We start from the raw sequence: 22,349 nt of genomic DNA, 5'->3' as shown, positions 1-22,349 counted from the left end.
TGTGCTTGCTGCTACGTATCTCACCTTCCTTCCAGGACACACCAGCCACAGTAAGGGTCGTGAGCCATCAGGCAGGAGTTGCAGTCTGGGTGCTGCTGGCATTCAGCCACTGGCCTCTTCTGCAGCTGGAATCAGGACAACACAATACATTTGAGGCGTGCAAACCATCCACGCTAAGCCCCTTAGAAATCTGATTAAAAAGAATAGGTGGCCCACTTTTCCAAGTGGAACAATGCAAAATGAAAAAAATATGGTCATTAGAATAATCCCAACTACAGACTGCTTCAGTGGAAGGCAGAGAATCCAGGACAGGAACGAGGGTGTCTTAATAATTTCTCTTTTGCTTTACACAAGAAGACTGTGTGTGTGTGTGTGTGTGTGTGTACCATGTTCTGGGTCATGATGAAGAGATGCTCCTCTTTCTGGTCCAGGATGAGGTCTGAGCTGATGGCTGTGTTCTGCTGTATGGTGATGACAGAGTACTCTTCAACCTCACCATTAGGCCCCAGGAACACCTGCAGAAATCACACACACACACACACACACACACACACACACACACACACACACACACACACACACACACACACACACACACACACACACACACACACACACACACACACACACACACACACACACACACACACACACACACACACACACACAAAAAAAGGTATAATTATGTATCAATTCAACAGACATCAATAGACAGCTGAAAATAAATAAGCACTGCGCTGCCACTTTTAAAAATGTCCTTCTGTTAAGCAGTCATTATAACTGACAACGTAAAAAATAGACCGCTCATTATTTTTCCTCCTGCATATTTCATAATGGCATATTTTAAAAAGGATCTACCCACACGTGCTAAAATAATAATTTCATTTGACAAGTTATACAACTGACAGCTGTAGAAAAATCTAGTAAGTAGAGCTTGAGTAGGGACTGTAACTATGTCCAAGATCAAGAATGAAAAAAAAACCCATCTGTTTACATTCAGTGTTACTCGCCGTGGTCTAGCAAATAAACCTGGCACATGACAGCCTCCTGGCGACCTGTGAAACAGTCTGAAACCTTTGACAGGAATGTGCACTCTTTCACCCACGTGCTAGTACGTGATCATGAGCATGCACAAGAATTAAACAACAGGGGTCCACTATAAAATCATTGCTCCATAGTGATGCTACTGCTCAAAAACACCGCAAGGTACCTTTAACTTTTTAATACACATGCATGAGGAATGCTAAAAAATAGGGCTGTCAGCATTAACGCGTTAATCGCGATTAGATTAATGCAATCCATAACGCGTAAATTTTTTTTAAATCGCATTTTAATTTTGCAAGCCTTTTTGTCCCTTCTACTCACCCGTAGACGGCTCCTCTAGCTGTAGCGCTATGCTTTGAAGTGGCCTCCTGCAGTAAACCGACCGCGCTGATGGAAAGTAAGAGAGCTACTGGACTTTTGAACGGCTTGTTTAACTTTAAAACACTTCCAGACGGTTCAGTTGACAAGTCAAAAGTAAAATACAACCTGTGTCAAACGGAGTTTAACTACAACCGTAGTACGTCGAGTTTGAGTTAGCACCTCCACGCTAAACACCCAGGTGCAGCCAAGCCAGCCTCAGCTCCACCAAAGGACCATTTTGGAGTGTGGGAGTCGCAGCAGAGCCGTGATTGATTCCCAGTTAAGACACTCTGGTAAGAAATGCTTTACATTATGGGCTTAAAACTGCCTTGAAATGTAAAATAACAGGATTTTAAACATGCAATTCAAAACGCGATTAATCGCAATTAACTATGGAAATTCTGTGATTAATCTCGATTAAAAAAATTAATCGTTTGACAGCCCTACTAAAAAAGCTACGGAGCTGAGCTTGCATGTGATCCTTTATGACAACTCAGCAAATCTCGTCTGTTGATGAAGACCATGTGATAAAACCAATGAGTGGACATTGAGTTTGGATTGTTTTTTTTTTTTAAATATATTATTATGGATTGCTTCTTTTTGCTTTAATTGGATAGTTGGATGAACAGACAGAAAGGCTGACAGGAACCATGAGGAGAGAGAGATATGGGTATGACATGCAACAAAGGTCCCTTGCTGGACTTGAACCAGGGACATTGTGGGTATATGGCATGCACTGCAACCACTCGACTACGAGAGTGGTCAGAGTTTGGGTTGTTTTATCAAAGAGTTTAACCCTAATATTGTCCTCAGGTCAATTTTGACAATAGATGTTAACTCAAAAATGAGGTATAGTTTCATTTAAATGAGGCCTATTTGCCAGATTTCCAATTTCACCTGTGCTAATAAGTTGGAATGAAGTTGGCTAAAAAGGTTTAACACAGAATTGAGTGATAATTTGAACCGTATGCTTTATAAACAGTCAAACAGGACCGGGGGACAAAAGCTGCACAGTTGACAGGAAGACAACAGGAAGTCATTCTATAAAACTCTAAAAACAACATGAATAATTGTTATATTATAGGACTATAAAATGTGTAAACCCCAACACAGATACTGTGTTTATGCACACAACCATAAAACACACACCCACACAAACAAACTGATAAAATAAAGAAATATATCCAGATTAGATCAGCAGCACAGATGGTGAGACAGAATCTGGATATTTGATGCCATTAAATAAATAGCCAGACTACATTATGACTGGCTAGCTGTTAGAAGTCCAGAGTTGCTGTAATGTGGGTTAATATGAGAGGGCAGCCTGACTGACTGACTGACTGACTGACTGACTGACTGACTGCTCCACATCAGCCTTTAGATGTTATTTACAGCAGCATGAACACCAGCTTCACTCTGTCTCATATCATTAGTGAGATATGGCACTGAGAGGCCAACAAAGACAGCAATCATCCTAATGGGGGAATCCAGTGCAGGTCAGGAGGAGAAGAGTGGATCCACTGATCTGCCCTGTGTGTGTGTGTGTGTGTGTGTAGTAGTAGTAGTAATAGTAGTAGCCAGTGGAAGGTGTGATGAATATGATACAGTGATACAGGCCGGGATGTCTCCCTGATGTTGGGATAATCCAATCCTCCAGGTATGTGGAGGATTTGAGGTCAGCTATGCAATCCAACACTCTTTGATCCCACAGCTCCTCAAAGCCTCACTGTTCCAGCTTTAATAACTGCCCATCCAGCCTGCACTAATCACTACTGCTGCACAACACAGTATGATAAAAAAAAATCTAGAATGAAATATAACAAGCATCTAAGAAGTGGAGTAGGAAATGTCAGAGAGTTCAACTGAGAGGTGATTAACAACCTCTGCATGTTTACTGCCGCACAAAAGCTCTTTCTTCTAATGTTACGCAATGCTCTGACATCAACAAAACAAACATTTACAGATGGAATCTTAACGAGTCAGCGGTGAGTTTTGGAGCAGCGCATCTTTATAAGACTGGTGAGGTTTCAGGAATCACACTGGCTCCTGTGTCCTCATGCCAGCGTAATTTCATTTAGATGTTCAGTTTTTTTCCCCAGCAGATGCAATTAAGCAATCAGTGTGTACATCATGTTTATCTGCCAGGGGGCTGAGGTCATCGTCGCTGGGTTGAGGAGGTGGAGGACGGAAGAATATGTTGCAATGTAAACATAATATTATATTCTCCTGCCTAAATCTATACACATAAAAGGCCAGTTAAATGTCAGAGAGCATGATGTTAACTCAGTGATGCTGAAGTGTATAACGTCACATACCTATTATAGGCCAGATACAATAACAATTTTTTCTTACATGACTTTTACTTATAATAGAGTGTTTTTAAATCAGCGTATTAGAACTTTTACTTAGGTTTGAATACTTCCTCAAAAATCCTGTTGCAGTCTCTTCTAAAGGTTTGCAATATTAGCAGCCATATAATTGAATATACACTTTATGGCAAAAGTATGTGGACACAACTTTTTGTCTGAAGTTGTTTTCCTGCTTTGTCTAGATCAACGGTGTCAAACTCATTTTCAGTCAAGGGCCACACACAGCCCAAGGACGGATTGAAGGAAGAAAGACAGGAAGGACAGATTGAAGGAAGAAAGGGAGGAATGACAGATTGAAGGAAGAAAGAGAGGAAGGACAGATTGAAGGAAAGAAGGAGACAGGAAGCAAAGTGGGCTGGATTGGACCCCTCGGTGGGCCAGTTCTGGCCCACGGGCCGCATGTTTGATAGTCCTGGTCTAGATCCCTAAATTGTGATGAAAATACCTCTCAATGCTGAACCAGATATAAGCTCATCAATATGTTAACCTATAAGTAATAAGATATTGCACTACCAAATTACCAATATAGTTTTGAGATCATTTAAAAACTATATCATGATGACAGCGAGCATTGAGGATTTATCATGTGTAAAATGTCTCACTCTGTATGTATCTTAGACACAACAACAACAATCTCAGGAATGTTGGCTGGCGGATATACTGTTATAATATTTTTAGCGAGCTATCGTTCCAAAGTTCAGATGGAAGATGAAGCTGAAGATAAAGAAGTAAGTTTACATGGCCGCTGACAGGACAGAGAAAAACAAGCAGGAAGCTCCATGATTTATTATGAGAACAACACATCACAGCTTAACTGTGATGTGCACAGAGCTGGTTTAATCAGCTGGGAAATGAAGTGCTGAGTGTCTGAAGTGATTGAACAACAACAAGCACAGAGGCCAGTGTGTTATACACTATGTGAAGCATCAACACAGTTCAGTAAATAAATGATTGTAGTAAACACGGTCCTGCCTCACAGCTAGGACTGCTCTTCCATCTGTCAATAATTACACATAATGCAGGCAAATGAATGACTTTAATGACTCTGTTTGTTCATGAATGAGTGCACATTCTGGATGCCAATCACATAGCTAAACATTTAAGTACTTTACGTCTCTATTAAAATCACATTTACAATGGTTGCATGATCAGCATGAATCCGCCAGAGTAAAATTAAAGCTAATATTTGTTTAGATAACACATTTACACAGTGGGTTTAAATGCAACTACCTTCATTATCTATCAAATGTAAAAAGATAATTCATTTTATAATAATAGAACAAAGAGAAAAACAGTCTCACATTTAAGAGACTAGAATAGAGAATGTTTGATCTTTTTTTACTTGTTGGTCGATGAATTGATTGATGACTTCAGCTCAAATGTTTAATAAATTCTTCAACTTAACATATATCTCTTTAAAAAGATTTATGTGTGCACTTTGTAACCTGCTTTCATGCATGAAAAGCACTCGATGTGAACACAGATGCATTTTAATACTGATCAGCTGAACATTTAAGTTTTAAATAAGCCATTTGTCGCAATTTATTGATTTGCTAAAAAAATAAAAAATAAAAGCCGCTATAAAAACAGCCACTAGAGGGCATGGCTTAACTTTGACTGAGTGAATAAATGAGTGACAGAATGAATGAATGAACTGTGCTCTGCTCTACAAGTGACTGGATCTATGGTGTGACTTATATGTGTAAAATGTTATTCTAAAAACGTGTTCTTGTTTTCTTGAGAAGCTGCTAGTGTTTAAATCAGCCTTATAGTATATGTACAGTATATCAGCTAAATGTAAAGTAAAGGCTGCCACCACCATGAAGTGACATATTCATCGTTGGTAGCTGCGGTCAAGACGGAGACTGACAATGTGTCCATTAAGGACAGTGACACTGACACTGTCTGCTGTTTTGAGCGATAACTCCTCATCATTCTGAATGAGTCTCTCTGTTAGGAAGTGCACGTGTTGACCCGCTCAGAGATGACTGTGCACAAATAAAGTATGGAGCTCCGTTAGCCTGCTCGCAGTGATGTACGGCTCGAAGGTTGAGCTGGCACTGCGTGACGTAACCGTGTAAAAATACGTTAATGGCTGCCATTGTGCTAATTCTGCTCATGCAAAGGGGGGCTCAACCAAAAGCCAGAAGACACAAAGAGCCAACTGTGTGCAGGCGAACTCACGATCTGTAAACTCCTGATATCAAGGGGGGCCACCCTACAACTCACTGCTCCACTGACCCTCCATCTGATACTGCTCTTTAGTCCAGTATTACATGTTATTAAGAACTCATACACTAGGTTTTGTCATTAAGAAGACTAATGCCATGAGTCCACTGATCAGGGCATTCTTTGCGTCTTTTTGTGTGTGACCGAGCTTAACCTTGACCACCGTTTGAACCCGCGGAAACGCTGCCGTATGTGACCCCTGCCGTGACTCAACTGGGACTCCTGCATTCAACCCCAGCACCTTGGAAATCTAACTGACAGCCTGCCGAAAACAGAATAAATTCAGATGAGCTTCACATGATCAGGCCTCTCTTACTTTCCACTGTGTCTGAATGAGAGCAACGTTTTCTGTAGAGCGACACCCACTGACATCAGGGAGGGACGTCTCCTTTCTAGCAGACTGACCCTCTGTTATACAACAAGTGATAATATACTACTTCCTATCCTCTAGCCTGGCGCTGACCACAAAAGGGAAATTTACTGCAATTGAATTCATCACCACCACAAACTACAGAGTGCAAGACTAAAAGATGAATCAACACTGTAAATAAAAAGGTTTCTTATCAGCACTTTGACCAGGCTGACAAAGTTATAATTCTACTGATCCATGAATTCCTTCACTTCATGAATTTCTTTAATCGTAAATTCTAACTCATCAACTCCTGCCCTCAACAGCCTGTAATTTATCCCCAAGTAACTTGAAAACAGCTGTAAAACATGATATATATTTAGACTCTCCGACATCCAATGTTTTTCTCTAATCAACCTTCCTGAACCAACTTCAATGATTTCAATGGTTCATTTGATTCATTTTTCATCTAAGCCATCAACCTGTCTCTTAGACCCCATCTCAAAAAAATGTGCTACAGCCACAGTTAGTTTCCTAGTTTGGTGTGAAGGAATGTGACTGGCCTGTACAGAGCCAACACCTTTAGGATGACTACAACTGTGAGCCAAAATCAGTCTTGGATCTCACAAATGATCAAATGGCAGCAAATCCCTGCGGCCACATTTCAACATCTGCTGGTTAATGCTCATTCTTTTGGAACAATATGATCAACTATAATATATGGATGTAATGTTTGGTTGCCAACATGCTTTGGGCTATTGATAGTATTATGTGTAATATGCCAAGACAGATGGAAGATGAGGATACTGCGTGTAACTAGATGTATATCAGTGTCTATTTTGTTCCTTTTTCTCCCCCTCATAAAATATATCTATTACCATATCAATCTATATATATATACACTGTAAGACAACCCTGCTTGCAACACCTGTTTCTGGAAAAAGATTAGGAATAGTTTGAGGCATATACCATTCAGTATATTTTACATGTGTAGGAACTTTTGAAAAGACATAGAAAAATATAACAACTAACATATCAAACTACAGAATTGGTATTAACACAGCATGCTTAAAGGCCATCTACACCTAAAACGATAATTATAAGGATAACTGTAAATATATAGTTTTAAAAATCGGTCTAGCTCACATGGATGGTGGAGTCACTTTCAGAGTGATAGCAACACTGACAGTCAATCAAAATCCTTCCCATAAACCAACAACATGTGCTTTAGCTCATCTCTCACTACAGAGACTCCCAGAGGTGATTTCTTTATTTAGGTTAGTCTCTGTTTATTATAGTCTACAATGATGCTGTAACTTCGTTCTCCATTATTATGTTAAAAAACTTCTTGCAGGTAAATCAAGTTCATGCTAAAACATTTGGTTTAGCAGCTAAGACTAGATCACCAATGGAGCAAAGTGACACCAGATTTTAAAAGTTGTGACATACTTGCTTGTTTTCAAATCTTTTATAACTGGAGGGTGAACCACTGGTTTTCTAGGTATACACTGATGTTAGCAGTTGTGTATGTGCTCATCGTTCACTGGGTAAGTGAAGTTACCACACTGGCAGGATCTACTAAAATTAGTACATTCACTTAACAACAAGATGGAAACAAGTCCAGATGCAGCAGGAAGGACTCTCTGTTCCTGAGATTATTTCTGTAGTACTGGCCTCCACATACTGAGCTGAGTCTATTTTAAACATCCATCGGTTGGCATGAGAATAGTGAGTGGTTTAGATGTGAACAGAGCAAAGTGTTGAACTGAGTGTCTGCTGGGTCAACTACCATGTCTGTACAGTGACATATATTACAGCTGTGTGAGAAATACCTGGCACATGTTACCCAAACACGATCTGAACTCTAAGTAATGACACGAGCTGTTGAATATGCTAGACTATTACTTCACATTTCCAGCAATAACAAGGCAATCTCTGCTTAACATGACAAGCAATAAAGACAAAGTGCACCTTGTAAATGCTTGTGTGTGTGTGTGTGTGTGTGTGTGTGTGTGTGTGTGTGTGTGTGTGTGTGTGTGTGTGTGTGTGTGTGTGTGTGTGTGTGTGTGTGTGTGTGTGTGTAGAATGCAAAACTGACAACCTGTCTGGGCACGCCCTGACATCTGTGTTTACCTTGTGCAGGTTCCCCTTGGAGTCTCCCAGGAAAGCAATGGTATGTCCCGCCCTCATGCTGACGGACACAGCGGTGAGACGGGCAGACGGGCTGTCCAGTATTGTCTCTTCTTCCACGGGGACCCGGCTGGCCATGGGGCTGGGGGTGTGGTCGGAGCCACAGGGGTAGGCGTCCAGAGTGTTCTACCGATGAGGAGATGAGGAGAGAGGACATGTCATGTTTAATTCACATGAAGATTAAGATCCACATGATAAATAACACATACTATTTGCTCATGAAATGTAAACTACACTGCATGTTTTGTGCAAAAACAAACTCTTCATATGATGTGTTATCATTTCTCAGCAGGTTATCAAAAACACAACAGCAGTGTTGCTACAGTGTTTAGTAAAATCCCAGCAGGATTTATTGTAGAGGGGTCGAGTGTTTTTAGAACGAACCGTTGCAGGAATCCAGTGACTTGTACACACTGTGCGTTAAAGCTTAGAGTAGGTTTGTTTTTGTTTCCGCAGTTTGGCAATGGAAAGTCTTTGCTCTGGCGGCAGGGTTGTTGTTTTTTGTTCCGGGCAATTTATTTTTCCAAAAGAACATCTGAAAGCAGGGTCACCGCTTCATCACTGGTAATCCCAACAATAGGAAATGGAAGCAATGAACCTTAGAGCGCTGCCTACTTGTTTTTGATGGATTGCATGCAACTGGCTGGTTTGTTGTTGTGAACGGACTCCCTTATTTGGCCGGACGAGAAATAGAGAGCTTTTATCAGAGAGACACATACAATCCAACTGTAGTAAAACTTAAATATATCACTGATTTTTTTAACACTGCACCAAATTTGAAAATCGGTTGACATAACATCGCTAAACTATGTCCCAACAGCTATATATAGGCCTCACTGTGTATTGATTAAGTTAACTGTGTGGGGTGAGGGACAGTTTAGAAAGCCTGTTTGATCTGCATCATAAGAACTCGAGCATTAGAGGAAAAACAAGCAGAGATGACCGAATGCTAAGAATAGCCCCAAACTACATTATGTCTTCTGAAATAGTTATGAAGTTATGACGTCCAGTCTAGGAACATGGCCTGGAAGCTTAAAGAGTGGCGTGTCACTAACAGCCTGGGCTGATGGGAGCCTGTGATTACACTGTAATGACACACACTGAGAAGCGCAGCGCAGTCTGCAATCATCTGGACATTTAGCCAGAAATACCGAGGCCAGTAATAACCATGAGGGAGGGAGGAGATAATGATGACAAAAGATTGCTAAAGTTGCAGTTTGACCACTAATGTTTGGTAGGAGTCCTGAATACTGATCACCAATAACAAAGCATGTTCCTGATGGACTGTCCAAGCAAATGGTACATGGACTGCATTTATGATGGAGCCTTTCTAGCTTTCTGACCACTCAAATCGATTAACATTACATGCCAACATTCACCAATGGCACAGCCTTTGGGAGCCTTATCCAAGGACACTTCATCATGTGTACTGAAGGATCCAGGGATGGAACCGCCTATCCTCTCATTAGTAGATGAACCGCTCTACCTCTGAGCCACAACCACCCGCGAGCCACAGCTGCAAAGACTAAACAGGGATGAAGGCTGCCATGTGTTGTTTGTGTACATCGATCTGATTAAGATTTGTCATTTTAATCACAGTGGAAATATGTTTTCAGTGCCAGATCCCTCAACACCAAAGCCAAAGTACAATTAGGTATGAAATAATCAGTGTAAAACCAGATGGCAGGCATGTTGGCCAAGTCAATCAACAGCCGATCCCCAGACTAAAGTGAACCAGCTACAAAAACCTTGTCAAATTTGATAGTTGAAACTTGTCTGCTTATGCTTAATAACATCTGTAATTTGATATGCTGTACAAATTAGACTAATTTTTGCAACACTGCTTATCAGGAAATACTTGTTTGAGGACATAGGGACATTGCAAAGGGAAGGTGTAAATGTAAGGAAATAAATACTTGTATACATTGGTGAATTAATTATGTAATACAGTAAAATAAACCCTTTCTCCCCATATGAGGACATTATTTATGTCAAAAACGTATTCCTGTACAAAGATAATCCTGAGCTTTTGTACTTATCAGGTCCTACTGATCCCAAAAAAGATAAAAAGCATACCAATTAAAAGCTCAGGTCTCTAGAGGTTAAGTTTATTAGTATTCTTGGCGTCCATAATTGCTAGATAAAACATGCATATTTAGTTGATTTTGTATTGTCACAAGCATGGGGGTGAGGTGGTTTGAGGAGAGAGCCTTTATGTATTTTGCAGTTAAGATTCATTCATAGTCATTTTGTCTATATTTTGCATTGTAAATAGTGTTATTTAGTTATTGTGATTTGTCTACTCCTTCTGACCCCAAATGATCTGAGCGGTCATCAGTGAGGTCAGTTTTGTCTTTGTTGAGATCAGTTAAGTAACTTAGTTCTGTTGGCTTGCAGCTCAGTCCTGAACAGGATAGAACTGGGGTGGACACTTCTTGCTTCTGATTTTCTTCATCTGTATCCCTGAATCTCTTCTTCTCTTCCTCCTTTAGAGTCTGGTCTCTGCCTGGCATGTCCTCATCTGTCCTTGTCAAACCTTGATAAAACATTACCCCCAACCCCACCCCACTAAGTACGCCTAATGCCGTTGATCGATCCCTCTCTGACCAGCAATTCTATTCAATTACACTGGCCACACTACCTTTCCCTCCCTCCAGCTAATCCCTTGTATGTGGCTTTCGCAGGTTGAAGGGTCATACTGTTTTCTGTCCTCAACACACGAGGAAGTGATAATAGATGATGATGGTGTCAAACGAGCCCACAATGCCTATCCAAATGCAATGCTTATAGATGCATGCACACACACACATACACACAAACACACACACAGCATAAAGTCAGGATTTCCAGAGTCGGTGTTATGAGAGAGACAATCTAATTCAATCCCTCCTCCGCAGGATTACATTTGTCTGTTACGAAAATGTCAAATTAAATTTCATCCTCTCTTGATACAGAGGTCACTTGGATGGAAGAGGACGGCCCTGGACAGCTTCAGATGTGCGGCACCAGCTTTGGCAGATGAAAGCTTTTATTCAGTAGTCATCAAAAAAAAAAAGAAGTAATTTCACCGAAAAACTTTAAAAAATGGAGCGCCTGTGCTTCTCTACAAACAACAATATTGGGTTATTTTGTGACTTGTACTCTGCCTCTCAGTTTTAATGAACCTTTTCATTCATATTAAGAAAAAAATACCTCAATTTTAAGCAGCACATGGGGGAAAGACTGAAAAATATATATGCAAAGGTCATTTTTATATAATACAAGGCCGTCCATATTCCTCCAAGATATTGTTAGTGGCATTTGTGCTTTTCAGTAACACCCTGTGACACAAACATACAAATTACACACACTGACACATACATGGTAAGAACTGCTGTGACTCAGAATGTTGGCCACAGAGGTTTCACTGGAGAAAGTGTTAGGTAATTCCCTTACTAATGTGCACCTGAGTGCTAGTTGTTTAGATAGGGAAGAACAATTGTTTATATTTCACCCTGAAATCATAAATCTGCTTTAACGCAATATGAAGGAAACAAGCTAACCGTGCCAGGCTCTGTGTCTCAAATCCCATACTTCTGTTAGTACACTTCTGTGTAGTACACTGTGTATACTATGTACTTATTTGCGTAGTGCTCATATTTCAACAGGATAATGCTCCCTCAAATCAAACAAGGCCTGTGCGCACTTAGCAGAAATTATGATTTGCTAGTTAGAAAGCTAGCGTTAGCAAGCTCGCATTAGCATTCATGGTACCAAATCATAACAGACTGCTAAATTAACCAAATAACCATACTGATGGCTTATATGTGACAACAGTATAGTGGTGCTTTGTGCAAAAATGTAATGTATAATGCATTTTTATAAGGCGGTGATGTTGTCCCTCGCCTTCTGCTACGTAGCTAAGATGGTGACTATTGAGGGCGAGAAGTGTCCATAATTCCACACTCAACTTTTTGTTTTTCAGTGCAGCATTTGGGTACTCATAGTGCACTGCATTTTTCCATACTTGTCAGTGTGAACACACTTATGCACTCAAAATATTATGTGCAAGTACAGAAGCACTACGTATTTGAGACACAGCAAAGGTTTTCTGCATTGTTTTATAGTGAAGGTGGGCTATATGATCTGAAACAAAGGCCATCCCAGTTACCATCATATGACTTTACAAAATAAAGCCTTCACCTTTAGGGTACAGAGCAGAGTCGTCAACTATATTGATCACGAGAAGATGCATCTGGATCTTAGTGCCTTACCACCTCTGCAAAACACCAAAGTATCTGAGAAGTGATGCATGGGAGCATTTTGGTTTTTACAATTTAATTCAAGATACTACTACATCATACTTTAGGAATGGGATACATGTGTTGCATTCAAATGTATTTATATGTATTATGTCTTAGTGCTCATTTATTTGCACTTGTTTAGTGACAGTCCTAGAAACAAGAAGCTTCGATCTGTTGAACTCACCTCTGGCAGATTGGCACAGTTGGATTTGACTTCATATTCGATGTAGGCTGCCTCTATTCCTGTCTTTTTACCCATCTGTGTGTAGCACAGGTCCCTGGTGGAGTTAATCCTGTGGTCCACGTCTTCCAGTTTAAACATGCAGAGGGCTGAGTCTTCACTGGGACGAGTTGATGAAGTCAAACGAGTGGAGAAAACACCGAGAAGAATCTCAGAGCCTTGACTCGCTACTTCGTCCTTGGAGATTCCAAGCTGGACAGCTTGCAGGAGGTTGTAGATTTTTCCTGCCCTGGAGCGACAAGTCAAGGGCACTTCCACGTACGAGTAATAGGCTTGGTCATCCAAACATACACGGGAGACGTAGGTGCGATACTCGCGTGACTGTGACTTAAGGTCCCGCCTGTAGAAGAGGAAGTATACGTGCTGACGGTGGGCAAACGAGGCTACAAAATGATGGTCATACTCAGAGAGACGGCCAGCAACAGCCAGCTTAGCAGTCTCCTCATAAGAAAAGACTGGTTCCTGGGCGAGGTTTCTTGTGGAAATGGGTGGGTGGCTGCTAGTGTATCCTCGCCCAACGAACAGCACTGGCTGTCTGTCAGGATGAGACCGAACAATGAGCCCAACTGTACTAACGTTAGGGTGGTTAGCTGCTACATATTGGGTATCCACTGGCCTCTCGGTGGAGAAAAGTACCTTATTCACAGAATCCAGGCTACGCTTCTGACAGATTCCTTGGTTGACACTCCCACAGGTAATAAGTTCCATGGAGTAAGGGTTGACCAACAAGAGCTTGTTGTGATTACTTGTGACCCTTGCCTGAGGGCAGTTGTTCTCTGTTACAGGAGGCAAACACTCCCTGCTGTCTGTGACAGGTCCGGTGTCATCCTGGAGTTCAGGTTGGAGGAACTGATTCAACTGGAACAGGTGATCTCTGGCCCCGACGTAGACCCGACCCACACTGGGGTCAGGGTGCAGGGCCATGTGCTCAAATAGAGTGTCATTCCTAATAAAGGTAGGGTAAAGGCTGGAGGGGGAGGAGTCTTGTCCTTGGACAACGCCACTGGGTATTGAGGTGAAAGGCCAGCCAATGGCTAACAGCAGGAGAGACAGCAGCGTTGGGCCTGCTGACACTGAAAGACGACGCACCATCCCCGGAGGCATGGCAGCAGAGCTGAGGGAAAGACGACAGGAGATGTTGTTAGAAAGCATACTACACACCTCAACACACATTACAACATCAATCACCAGATAATTGTACATTTAGCCTCAGACACCCATATGAATACCTTGTTGTTAACTTGGTTCATTTAATTCCTGTATAGATTATTGACAATGATGTACTGTGTAGGGTAGATACAGTGATTCAAATATACAATAAACTATCCTTCATTCTTGGTGCACAGATTCTCTAGAACAGTGGATGTGCTCCCAGGCTCACTGTTAGTGCCACAACACTGCACCTGTTTCTGAACTGAAGTACTGTAAGCCATTAGTATTGAGGCCCTCTTACCTCCTCCTTCTACATGTTCTGTTGTAACTAGCTAGCTGAAGCCAGGATCAGACCACACAGGAAATCAAAGACATCAATTCTTGCTTTGACATGGCAGACATGGCAGACATGGCAGACTGCACATTGGACTGTAACCGATTGTAACATGTGGTCTTTCATGACTTTCAGAGTTCACCTACAGCACCGAAGACCACGGAAGAGCCCTCTATGCTCCTATTTGTAACTGTCATCAAACACATTATAAAAGTTGTCAAATTAAGTGTCTGATCCAGTAGTCTTTCTGCCGGAATGTCTACGTTGATCGTCTTTGGGATAAAGCAATGAAGGCACACAGCGCTCATAACAACATATGTCAGGTCAGGCCATTATCAGTTAAGCCTGGCATGACTTGAATAATCTGTCTGTCAGTTTGCAAGAATGTTATCAGTAAAACATGCTCCATGGTACAGAAAGTTTGGGGGACCCCCTGCTTTAGAATGCTCTCTGAGACTTTTGGAGGCTTCTTGGAGAACAACTGCCCTGGAGAGAGATATGTATGCACTGAATAGAAAATGGATCAAGAAAATTTATCCCACATCCAATTCAGTTTCACAGAGTAGTCCTTATAGAAGGTGCAAGCTTTTGACCTTAATTACTTCATGCTATTTGCAAAAATATAAGGACATAAAAAAAACTGGATAAGAAAACTGTAAGTATTTTTAATTTTAGAACCATTGACTCTACAAAGTGGTTTTCAATTGTTTAAACATCCTCAGGAGAACATTTTGAGACATGGGCTCCTCACCATTTGTTTCCCGTGGTGTCTTACAGAGGCATGTCACCTCTTGACCTCCCAGCAGCTCAGGTTTAAAAACACATCCTTCGGGACACAACCTGAAATGCAGAGGAAAGAGACGATACATCAGTACACTCTTATAATACTAAGACACCTAGTGTGAGTCAGTAGGACAGAAATCCCCCTAAAGGATTGTGAGCCAACCACAAACCTGCGTATTTGCTATAAACACAGACTCTGACGTTGGAACACCTTGTGTTTTTTGGCATCACAGCAGTCCACTATAAGCCGTGGGAAGCTCATTCCCATTGAAATTCTTGTCAGACCTATGTCTGACTGGCAACATCCGTTTTTTCGTGTGTAAAAAAGCCCTCAGCAGAGGCCAAGTCGAGTAGTGTCAGTCCAAGAGGGCTTTGAGTGCCACACACACTCTGTCCCAGTATAAAATCCTCCCTCATTGCTAGGATACAAGGTACAAAAACCCTTTGGTTTGAGGGTCCCTGCCAGAAAAACAAGCTGCTGTGAACTCAAAGAGGATGGCATGAGAACCATAAGAGGGGTAGAGTTCCCCCTTTTGGGCACCTGAATTTGTGATTTGACACTTCGTGAAATATTGTAATGTCTCCTCTATTCATGATTACTAAATTACACCCAATCCTCCTATTTCACGCCATATACAGTTTAGTCTCCTCTCTCCTGCTTATAATCTCTCTCTTCTTGCCATCTTGCTCTCCTCCTCCATCGCCTCCCAACACTCCATCACTGGAACAGAAGCAGGATTATCTCTTACAAGTTCAGGCGGATCTCCAGTGAGCTTATCCAAAGGGGAGGTTGGGAAAAAAGACGGAGACAGGCTGAAAAAGACACTATTCAGCCTGCTGAACAGACCAATCCTCACCCAGTTTATACACACACACACACACACACACACACACACACACACACACACACACACACACACACACACACACACACACACACACACACACACACACACACACACACACACACACACACACACACACACACACACACACACACACACACACACACACACACACACACACACACACACACACACACACCTCTTTCCCTGCCACACTGGGAGCGTTAGAAAGCTTGCTTTGTTGGTGGCAAGCTCCTGTATGTGGGAATGAGGGTAAAGGCCTGGCAAGAGGCCAAAGATGGAAAGAAAGGAAAGAAAAGAACTGATTTACTAGAGCACAGTAATTATAATCATTATCTATACAATGTGACTTCAATCTAAATCTCCTCATCAGATATATGTCCTAACAGATGTTTGTGTTCCAGCTCCGGTATAAACAGAGGCACGGAGGTCAAAGCAGGCTGATTGATGCCTTGGTGACCGAACCCGAAATCATTTAATCTAAACAAAATGACAGACTTTCTCCTTTGACCCCTGGAGGTAAGGCAAACATGTTTTCATTACTTGGTCAAAAGCTACAGCTCTGTGGCTGGAAGTGAACTCTGTAGTCAGCCCGTCTCATCTCTCTGGAGGATGAAGCTTTACGGCCATGTGCAGATAATCCTGAGAAAGCACCAGTCCGAAGCCTAACGGAGCACAGACTGGCAGAGGAATGACTGGCATGTTAACTCATAGAAGCGCTAGTTCAACAAACACAGCGCTTCTCCTGTTTCCTCCTCTAGCAAGCGGCAGATATATAACACTCCCATCGTGGGTCACTGTGTCAGATTTGGGCATGGGGTTGTCTACTCCAATAACTCTCGTCGTTGGCAGGCTGTTGCAACTTATCCAAGAGTAACAGTCCCGGTCAGGTCCTCATCCATCTTAATTTGCTTTTTGCTGAAAGCTGCAAATCAAATCGCCAAAAACTACAGTAAAACTGGGACTGCCATCAATCCGGGCCCATCTCATTCGGAAGAGGTTTGCCTTTCCTGCAATCAATAATCCAATCAGACTCAACTTCATTCAGAGTTTGAGACACATGAGAACAGGAGAATGGACTCTTGATTCAATTCTCTCACATTAAAAAAAATTACATTTCGCCTCCGAATGGAAGTCTCTCTTTTTTTTTTTTCGGCGAATACAGTGAGTCAAAAGGTATCAATTTGATGAGAGGGGAGAGGAGGAAATGTGGCTGTAATTGCTTTATCTAAATGTTCCCTTACGTTTAGGTAATGGACTCCATCTTGTTCCAGCACTGTCTGCAGAGTCAGTAACACAGTCCATAGGATAGAATCTTATGTATGTACTCCTATAAAATATACAGGACCGATAGAACAGGTAGTAAATTACTAGGTGTGTGTGTGTGTGTGTGTGTGTGTGTGTGTGTGTGTGTGTGTGTGTGTGTGTGTGTGTGTGTGTCGCAGCTGGTGATTTGTGTTTGTGGTGTTGAGACTGTTGTGGAGACGGGGTGGGGCACTGCTGAAACATCTGGACCTTCTCCCAGAGGACTTGATGTCAAAAGAAGGTGATTACATCCACCAGCAATATTCCCCGTGTTTGATAGAGTTCAGCTGGCAGTTAACAACCCTCTCAGTCATTCAAATGACTCACCCATTCACACAGGAGGCAGGGCCAGGGCACACTGATGGATCATGGTAGGGTGGTTTTCGACTGAGCTTGGAAATTGAAGCAAGGTTACCAGGATGTTTGAGGCCATTACTACTAAAAAATGATGCATAGGTAAATCTGAAACATATTTATCAGTGAGGTTAGTTTAAACGTATGTAATATAATAATACGTAATAACTGAAAAGTGTAGACTTGTTTAGGCAGCAGAGATTACAGCTACAAAGTGGAATGACATTAGAAGAGAGCATTTGCTGATAAAGGTATGGAAGAAACATAAGTTCCCTCCAATGCTACACCAGTAAAGTTTTATGGGAGCTGTAGTTTTTTGGATGTTAACAAATTAATCATTGTCCAACACTGTTAAACCTGTTATAATCTACATATTTATCATGTGCATGTGTGTAATATGTTGGTCATAGCTCGTAGTGATGAACCTACAGTGACTCAGCAGCTTTATAGTGCGTTTCAGCTCAGCTCATTGTTTAGCTGCCTGGCTGCAACTTCACTGTTTTATTTCACTCTCAGAGCTCTCATAGTGTCATTTTGGGCCGCAGCAAGGAGCTTTTTTTTAAGAGAAAAAGCTGTAAAAGCCACTGTACACTACCTGCTCAGCACCAAACGGGAAAAAAGACACTAGCTGTAGACTAGCTGGTGAACAGTATTTAGTATACAGAGTATTTAGCAGCTAAATTATGTTGCTCTGTAACTGCTGGATGTGGAAATAAGCAACTGTTTGATAACAAGTTCAACATATATAACTAAAAAGGTGATATGTCAATGTGAAGTTCACTATTTGTTTTCGCTGCCCCCAAGTGGCCAAATAATTAAAATAAAAAAATCAGTCATCAAAAATGACATTGCACTTTAGTAACAAAGGAGAGATTAACTCTAAATGCTTTTGTGGATATGACAGGTAGCAGTGTAGCCTGTGGCAGACAGACAGGACCAGCAGGGGTTGAATCCCCACAGCACAAACCAAAGTCTATAGACCTCGAAACCACCATAACACGGACTGGTCTGGAGCCTGAGCCGGGGCCAAAAGACTTCCACAACAAAACGGAGCATTCCTGAGAGGCACATTCAATTGAGCCATCATCCGCTTCATTGAGCTCAGCCTCTCATTCATTTGAAAATGCAGCTATCCTACATTCTGGAGGAGATAGACAGAGAGGGGACAACAGCAGTGAGGAGGAGGATGGGGGGTGGTGGAGCATATTTGAAGTGAAAAAAGCTGGCGGAGTGACATAAGCGACCGAAAAATGGGGTTACAGGAAAACAATGGTGAAAGGAGAAGACGGGGGTGAGTCAGAGAGGAGGGGAAACAGCCAGAAATCGGCAGAAACAAGTGCTCGCAAGCCTCAGTGCTCACTGAGAACTGATGGAATGTGACTAATAATAATGAGAGACAGAGTGAGAGTGAGAGTGAGAGTGAGTGAGAGAGAGAGAGAGAGAGAGACGGACAGAGAGAAAGAGAGAGGGAGGATGAGGTGGCCATTAATTACAGTGCCTACCCATAATGCCCCATTCAACACCCACTCATTCACAGAACAAGGGGGAGGGGAACTAAAGCAAGTTTCTAATTAGTGGCATGATTGTGAGCATCAACACACAAATGTGTACCAGCGCGCACACACCCCCCCGCCTATAATGACAAGTCCTCCTCTGTACACATTAAACAAATAAACTCCAAAATGCCCACACAGGCACAGAGAGAGAGAGAGAGACAGAGAGAGAGAGAGAGAGAGAGAGAGAGAGAGAGAGAGAGAGAGAGAGAGAGAGAGAGAGAGAGAGAGAGAGAGAGAGAGACAGAGAGAGACAGAGAGAGAGAGAGAGAGAGAGAGAGAGAGGCAGTCATCTGCAACCAGTCATAGCCTTCACATCAACAGACCGTGTTTACAAAGGATGCTTCAGTGTCTGTGGGAGCCTACGCTGCTCAATTACACAAACACTAGCCGTCAACATCTTCCTCCTCCTGCTCCTCCAAAACACAACTGCTGCTGCTGTGATATGAGCTGAGTAAACCAGCAGTACTCTGTAACACCTACCAGGAGACACATGTTATGTCTTTGAATGCAGAGGATAAAGTAGACCACAGAAGATAAAAGGTCTATCTGATGAGACTTTAGAGCAGATCGGATATCTAATGTTGGTGTTCCTCAACATTAAAACACAGGGCTCTTCAGGTTAATCTAGGACTATAGGCGGATGGGCCTAATTGCCACAATTCCCATGAGTCTCACTCGTTATTGAATCTGGTTTCTTCGAGTGAAAACACAACTTCCAGGTTTTGTTCCAGAAGTAGGAAAACCATTTGACATTTGCAATAATGAAAATAATTAAAAATCCAGATGTGAAACATCTCAACAGTATGTGATATTGGTCACTACAACATGACGGCGTTTCATGGAGACTTAGACCATTCATGGGCTAAATGCCACTACTTGATAAAAGAGGTGAGCTCATAGGTGAGCCACCGTCAGTTCAGATATGTCTCTGAGACAAAGATATACAAGTTATACAAGTTTATAGCTGGCAGACATTCAAATTAAAATGCTGGAAAAATTGACCTGGGGGCTATAGGGTTTTTTTGTAAGTTCACACAAAGTAATAGTTTAGCTTTGTTAAAACAAAGGTTTCAATCCAGTGGAAGCAAGTGCTGTAACTGAGCCATTTGTCTTGAGACAGAAAGTAAAAGAAACTGTGAGACATTGCACTGAGTTACAGAAGCTAGTGGAACAGAGACTGGCCTGGATGTGACATAAGTATTTTGGCTCTCTGTAACTTAGAAGTCAGTCAGAGATCAATCAAAGCCATAGCAAATTCACAATGTTTCATATCTGGGACTGTGAGCAAAACACTGCATCCACAGTTGCACAATTCATCAAAGATTTAGCCAGAATCTGAACGCACTAATCTAAACTACTGAAAGTTTTATTAGTTGAAGTGGAATCTTTATGCTACACTCAGACAGCGTTGGTTGAACAGGAAAAACCTCAAGTTATTTCAGACTGGAAGCGTTCAAGCATTATTACCAGATGTTTACCTTCTTTGCTAGTCTTGTAGTCACATCATAGTAATTGATTTACATATTTCTAGCTGATTGTTAACAAGTTAAACTAGATACAAACAAACACTTCTTCAACCACAAGGCTGAAGTTAGTTTAAGCTTGCCGTTAGCTAAACACGCAACAGAACTTATGGCACAGTGACTCGATGATGAAGTAGGACTAGGTATCGGTACTAGATACCTTTAAGGTATCGACCGAAAATAATATGTACTAAGTAGTATCAAAACATCTCCCATCAAACGATACCAGCAATCAATCCTTTTTGCACACCTGTTGCACCCAGAGCTAGACTTGCTCACAGCTAATCAAAGCAAGTGTTGATTTAGTTTTGATTTAATGCGACATGATTGGCCCACTACCACAGCAGCTACAACCCGTCTATGGTGGTGAAGTCATGGTGAAATTGAGTTAGTGTGCTTAGCAGTTCAGTAGCCAAGATGCCACCTAAATGCTCTTAAGTGTGCCTACACTACACTCCTGTTACACCGGATAAAAGCAACTGCACAATGTGTGGAATGGGTATCAGATGAAGTATTCAATATGTATGTCCTCTTGAGGAATAAGACGTGTGTGTATGTGTGTGCGTAGCAGCAGAAAAGTGACGGAGCAGAGGAAGAGGTTATCAATCAGGCAGTAAATAACCAGTAGAGGCTACAGAGTCTCTCCAGAGTTTTGCTGGTAGCTCTTTACAACAACTATTAATAACAGACTGAGCCAAGACAATCGCCCAGCTGGCTGGATGTCATCAACATTACTTCCGGAGATCTTCTTGCTACATACTGGACCTGCGCAGCTGTTCATGTTTATGTTTAGTCCGGTGTTTCCATTTCTTATATGATATTAAAAAAGTTACACGAAATGAAACCAGGCTGCTGGCACCGAAGTCTTTCTGGTTTTCTCTGCTTCAAAAAAGCAGATCTTTTTCTTCCTCTACTTTTAAATTGCTTGCTCTTCTTCACTCTCCTATTAAGTATGTGCAGGAGTAGCAGTGTTAACGTGGTGCGTTCCCTCTCAATCACTGCATTCGTCTGCCCGCTGGCTCTGGAGCTGGAGAGCCCGGCTGGCTGGCTGGCTGACAAGAAGTTATTTATAGAGAACCCCCCCAACAATTGCCGCTCATCTAAAAGAACACATTCCTCCTCGGCTGATGAACTTCACAGGGAGAGAGAGGAGGAGGATGACGAGGGGGAGGGGGGAAGAGGGGAATCATTGCCCTGTGCTCTCTTCCGGAAAAACCTCTTTCCAGAAATGAAGACATAAAAGTTTCCATGATCAGGCCCTTTTAAGGGATGGAGTCCGTTTCTCTCAGTGGCATGACAGCAGGCTCTTCTGGACATGTTTCAGTGGTCAGAGGAGAGCCACTTGTCGCTGCAGAGGGAGCTGGGTGGGTAAAGGAAGTTCCCATGGTTGTTAAATTTTATGGCCCCCGGA

The 22,349-nt window shown here is 42.0% G+C and overlaps 1 protein-coding gene across 1 annotated transcript in view; it reads right to left on the bottom strand.

The window, feature by feature from the left end:
- plxnb1b (plexin b1b) overlaps positions 1–22,349 on the bottom strand; it is a 119,297-nt gene that overhangs the window by 29,826 nt on the left and 67,122 nt on the right. The window contains exons 4-8 of the mRNA XM_053315395.1: positions 15,303–15,391; positions 13,009–14,179; positions 8,485–8,667; positions 387–515; positions 25–125 (exon numbers count right to left, since the gene is read on the bottom strand). Coding sequence (XP_053171370.1) covers positions 25–125; positions 387–515; positions 8,485–8,667; positions 13,009–14,169 — 1,574 coding nt within the window. The 5' untranslated portion in view covers positions 14,170–14,179; positions 15,303–15,391. The remainder of the gene's footprint in view (positions 1–24; positions 126–386; positions 516–8,484; positions 8,668–13,008; positions 14,180–15,302; positions 15,392–22,349) is intronic.

Source organism: Scomber japonicus, chromosome 3, assembly GCF_027409825.1.
Source record: "Scomber japonicus isolate fScoJap1 chromosome 3, fScoJap1.pri, whole genome shotgun sequence".
Taxonomy (NCBI): Eukaryota; Metazoa; Chordata; class Actinopteri; order Scombriformes; family Scombridae; genus Scomber; species Scomber japonicus.
This window is presented reverse-complemented; position numbering and strand designations above follow the sequence as displayed.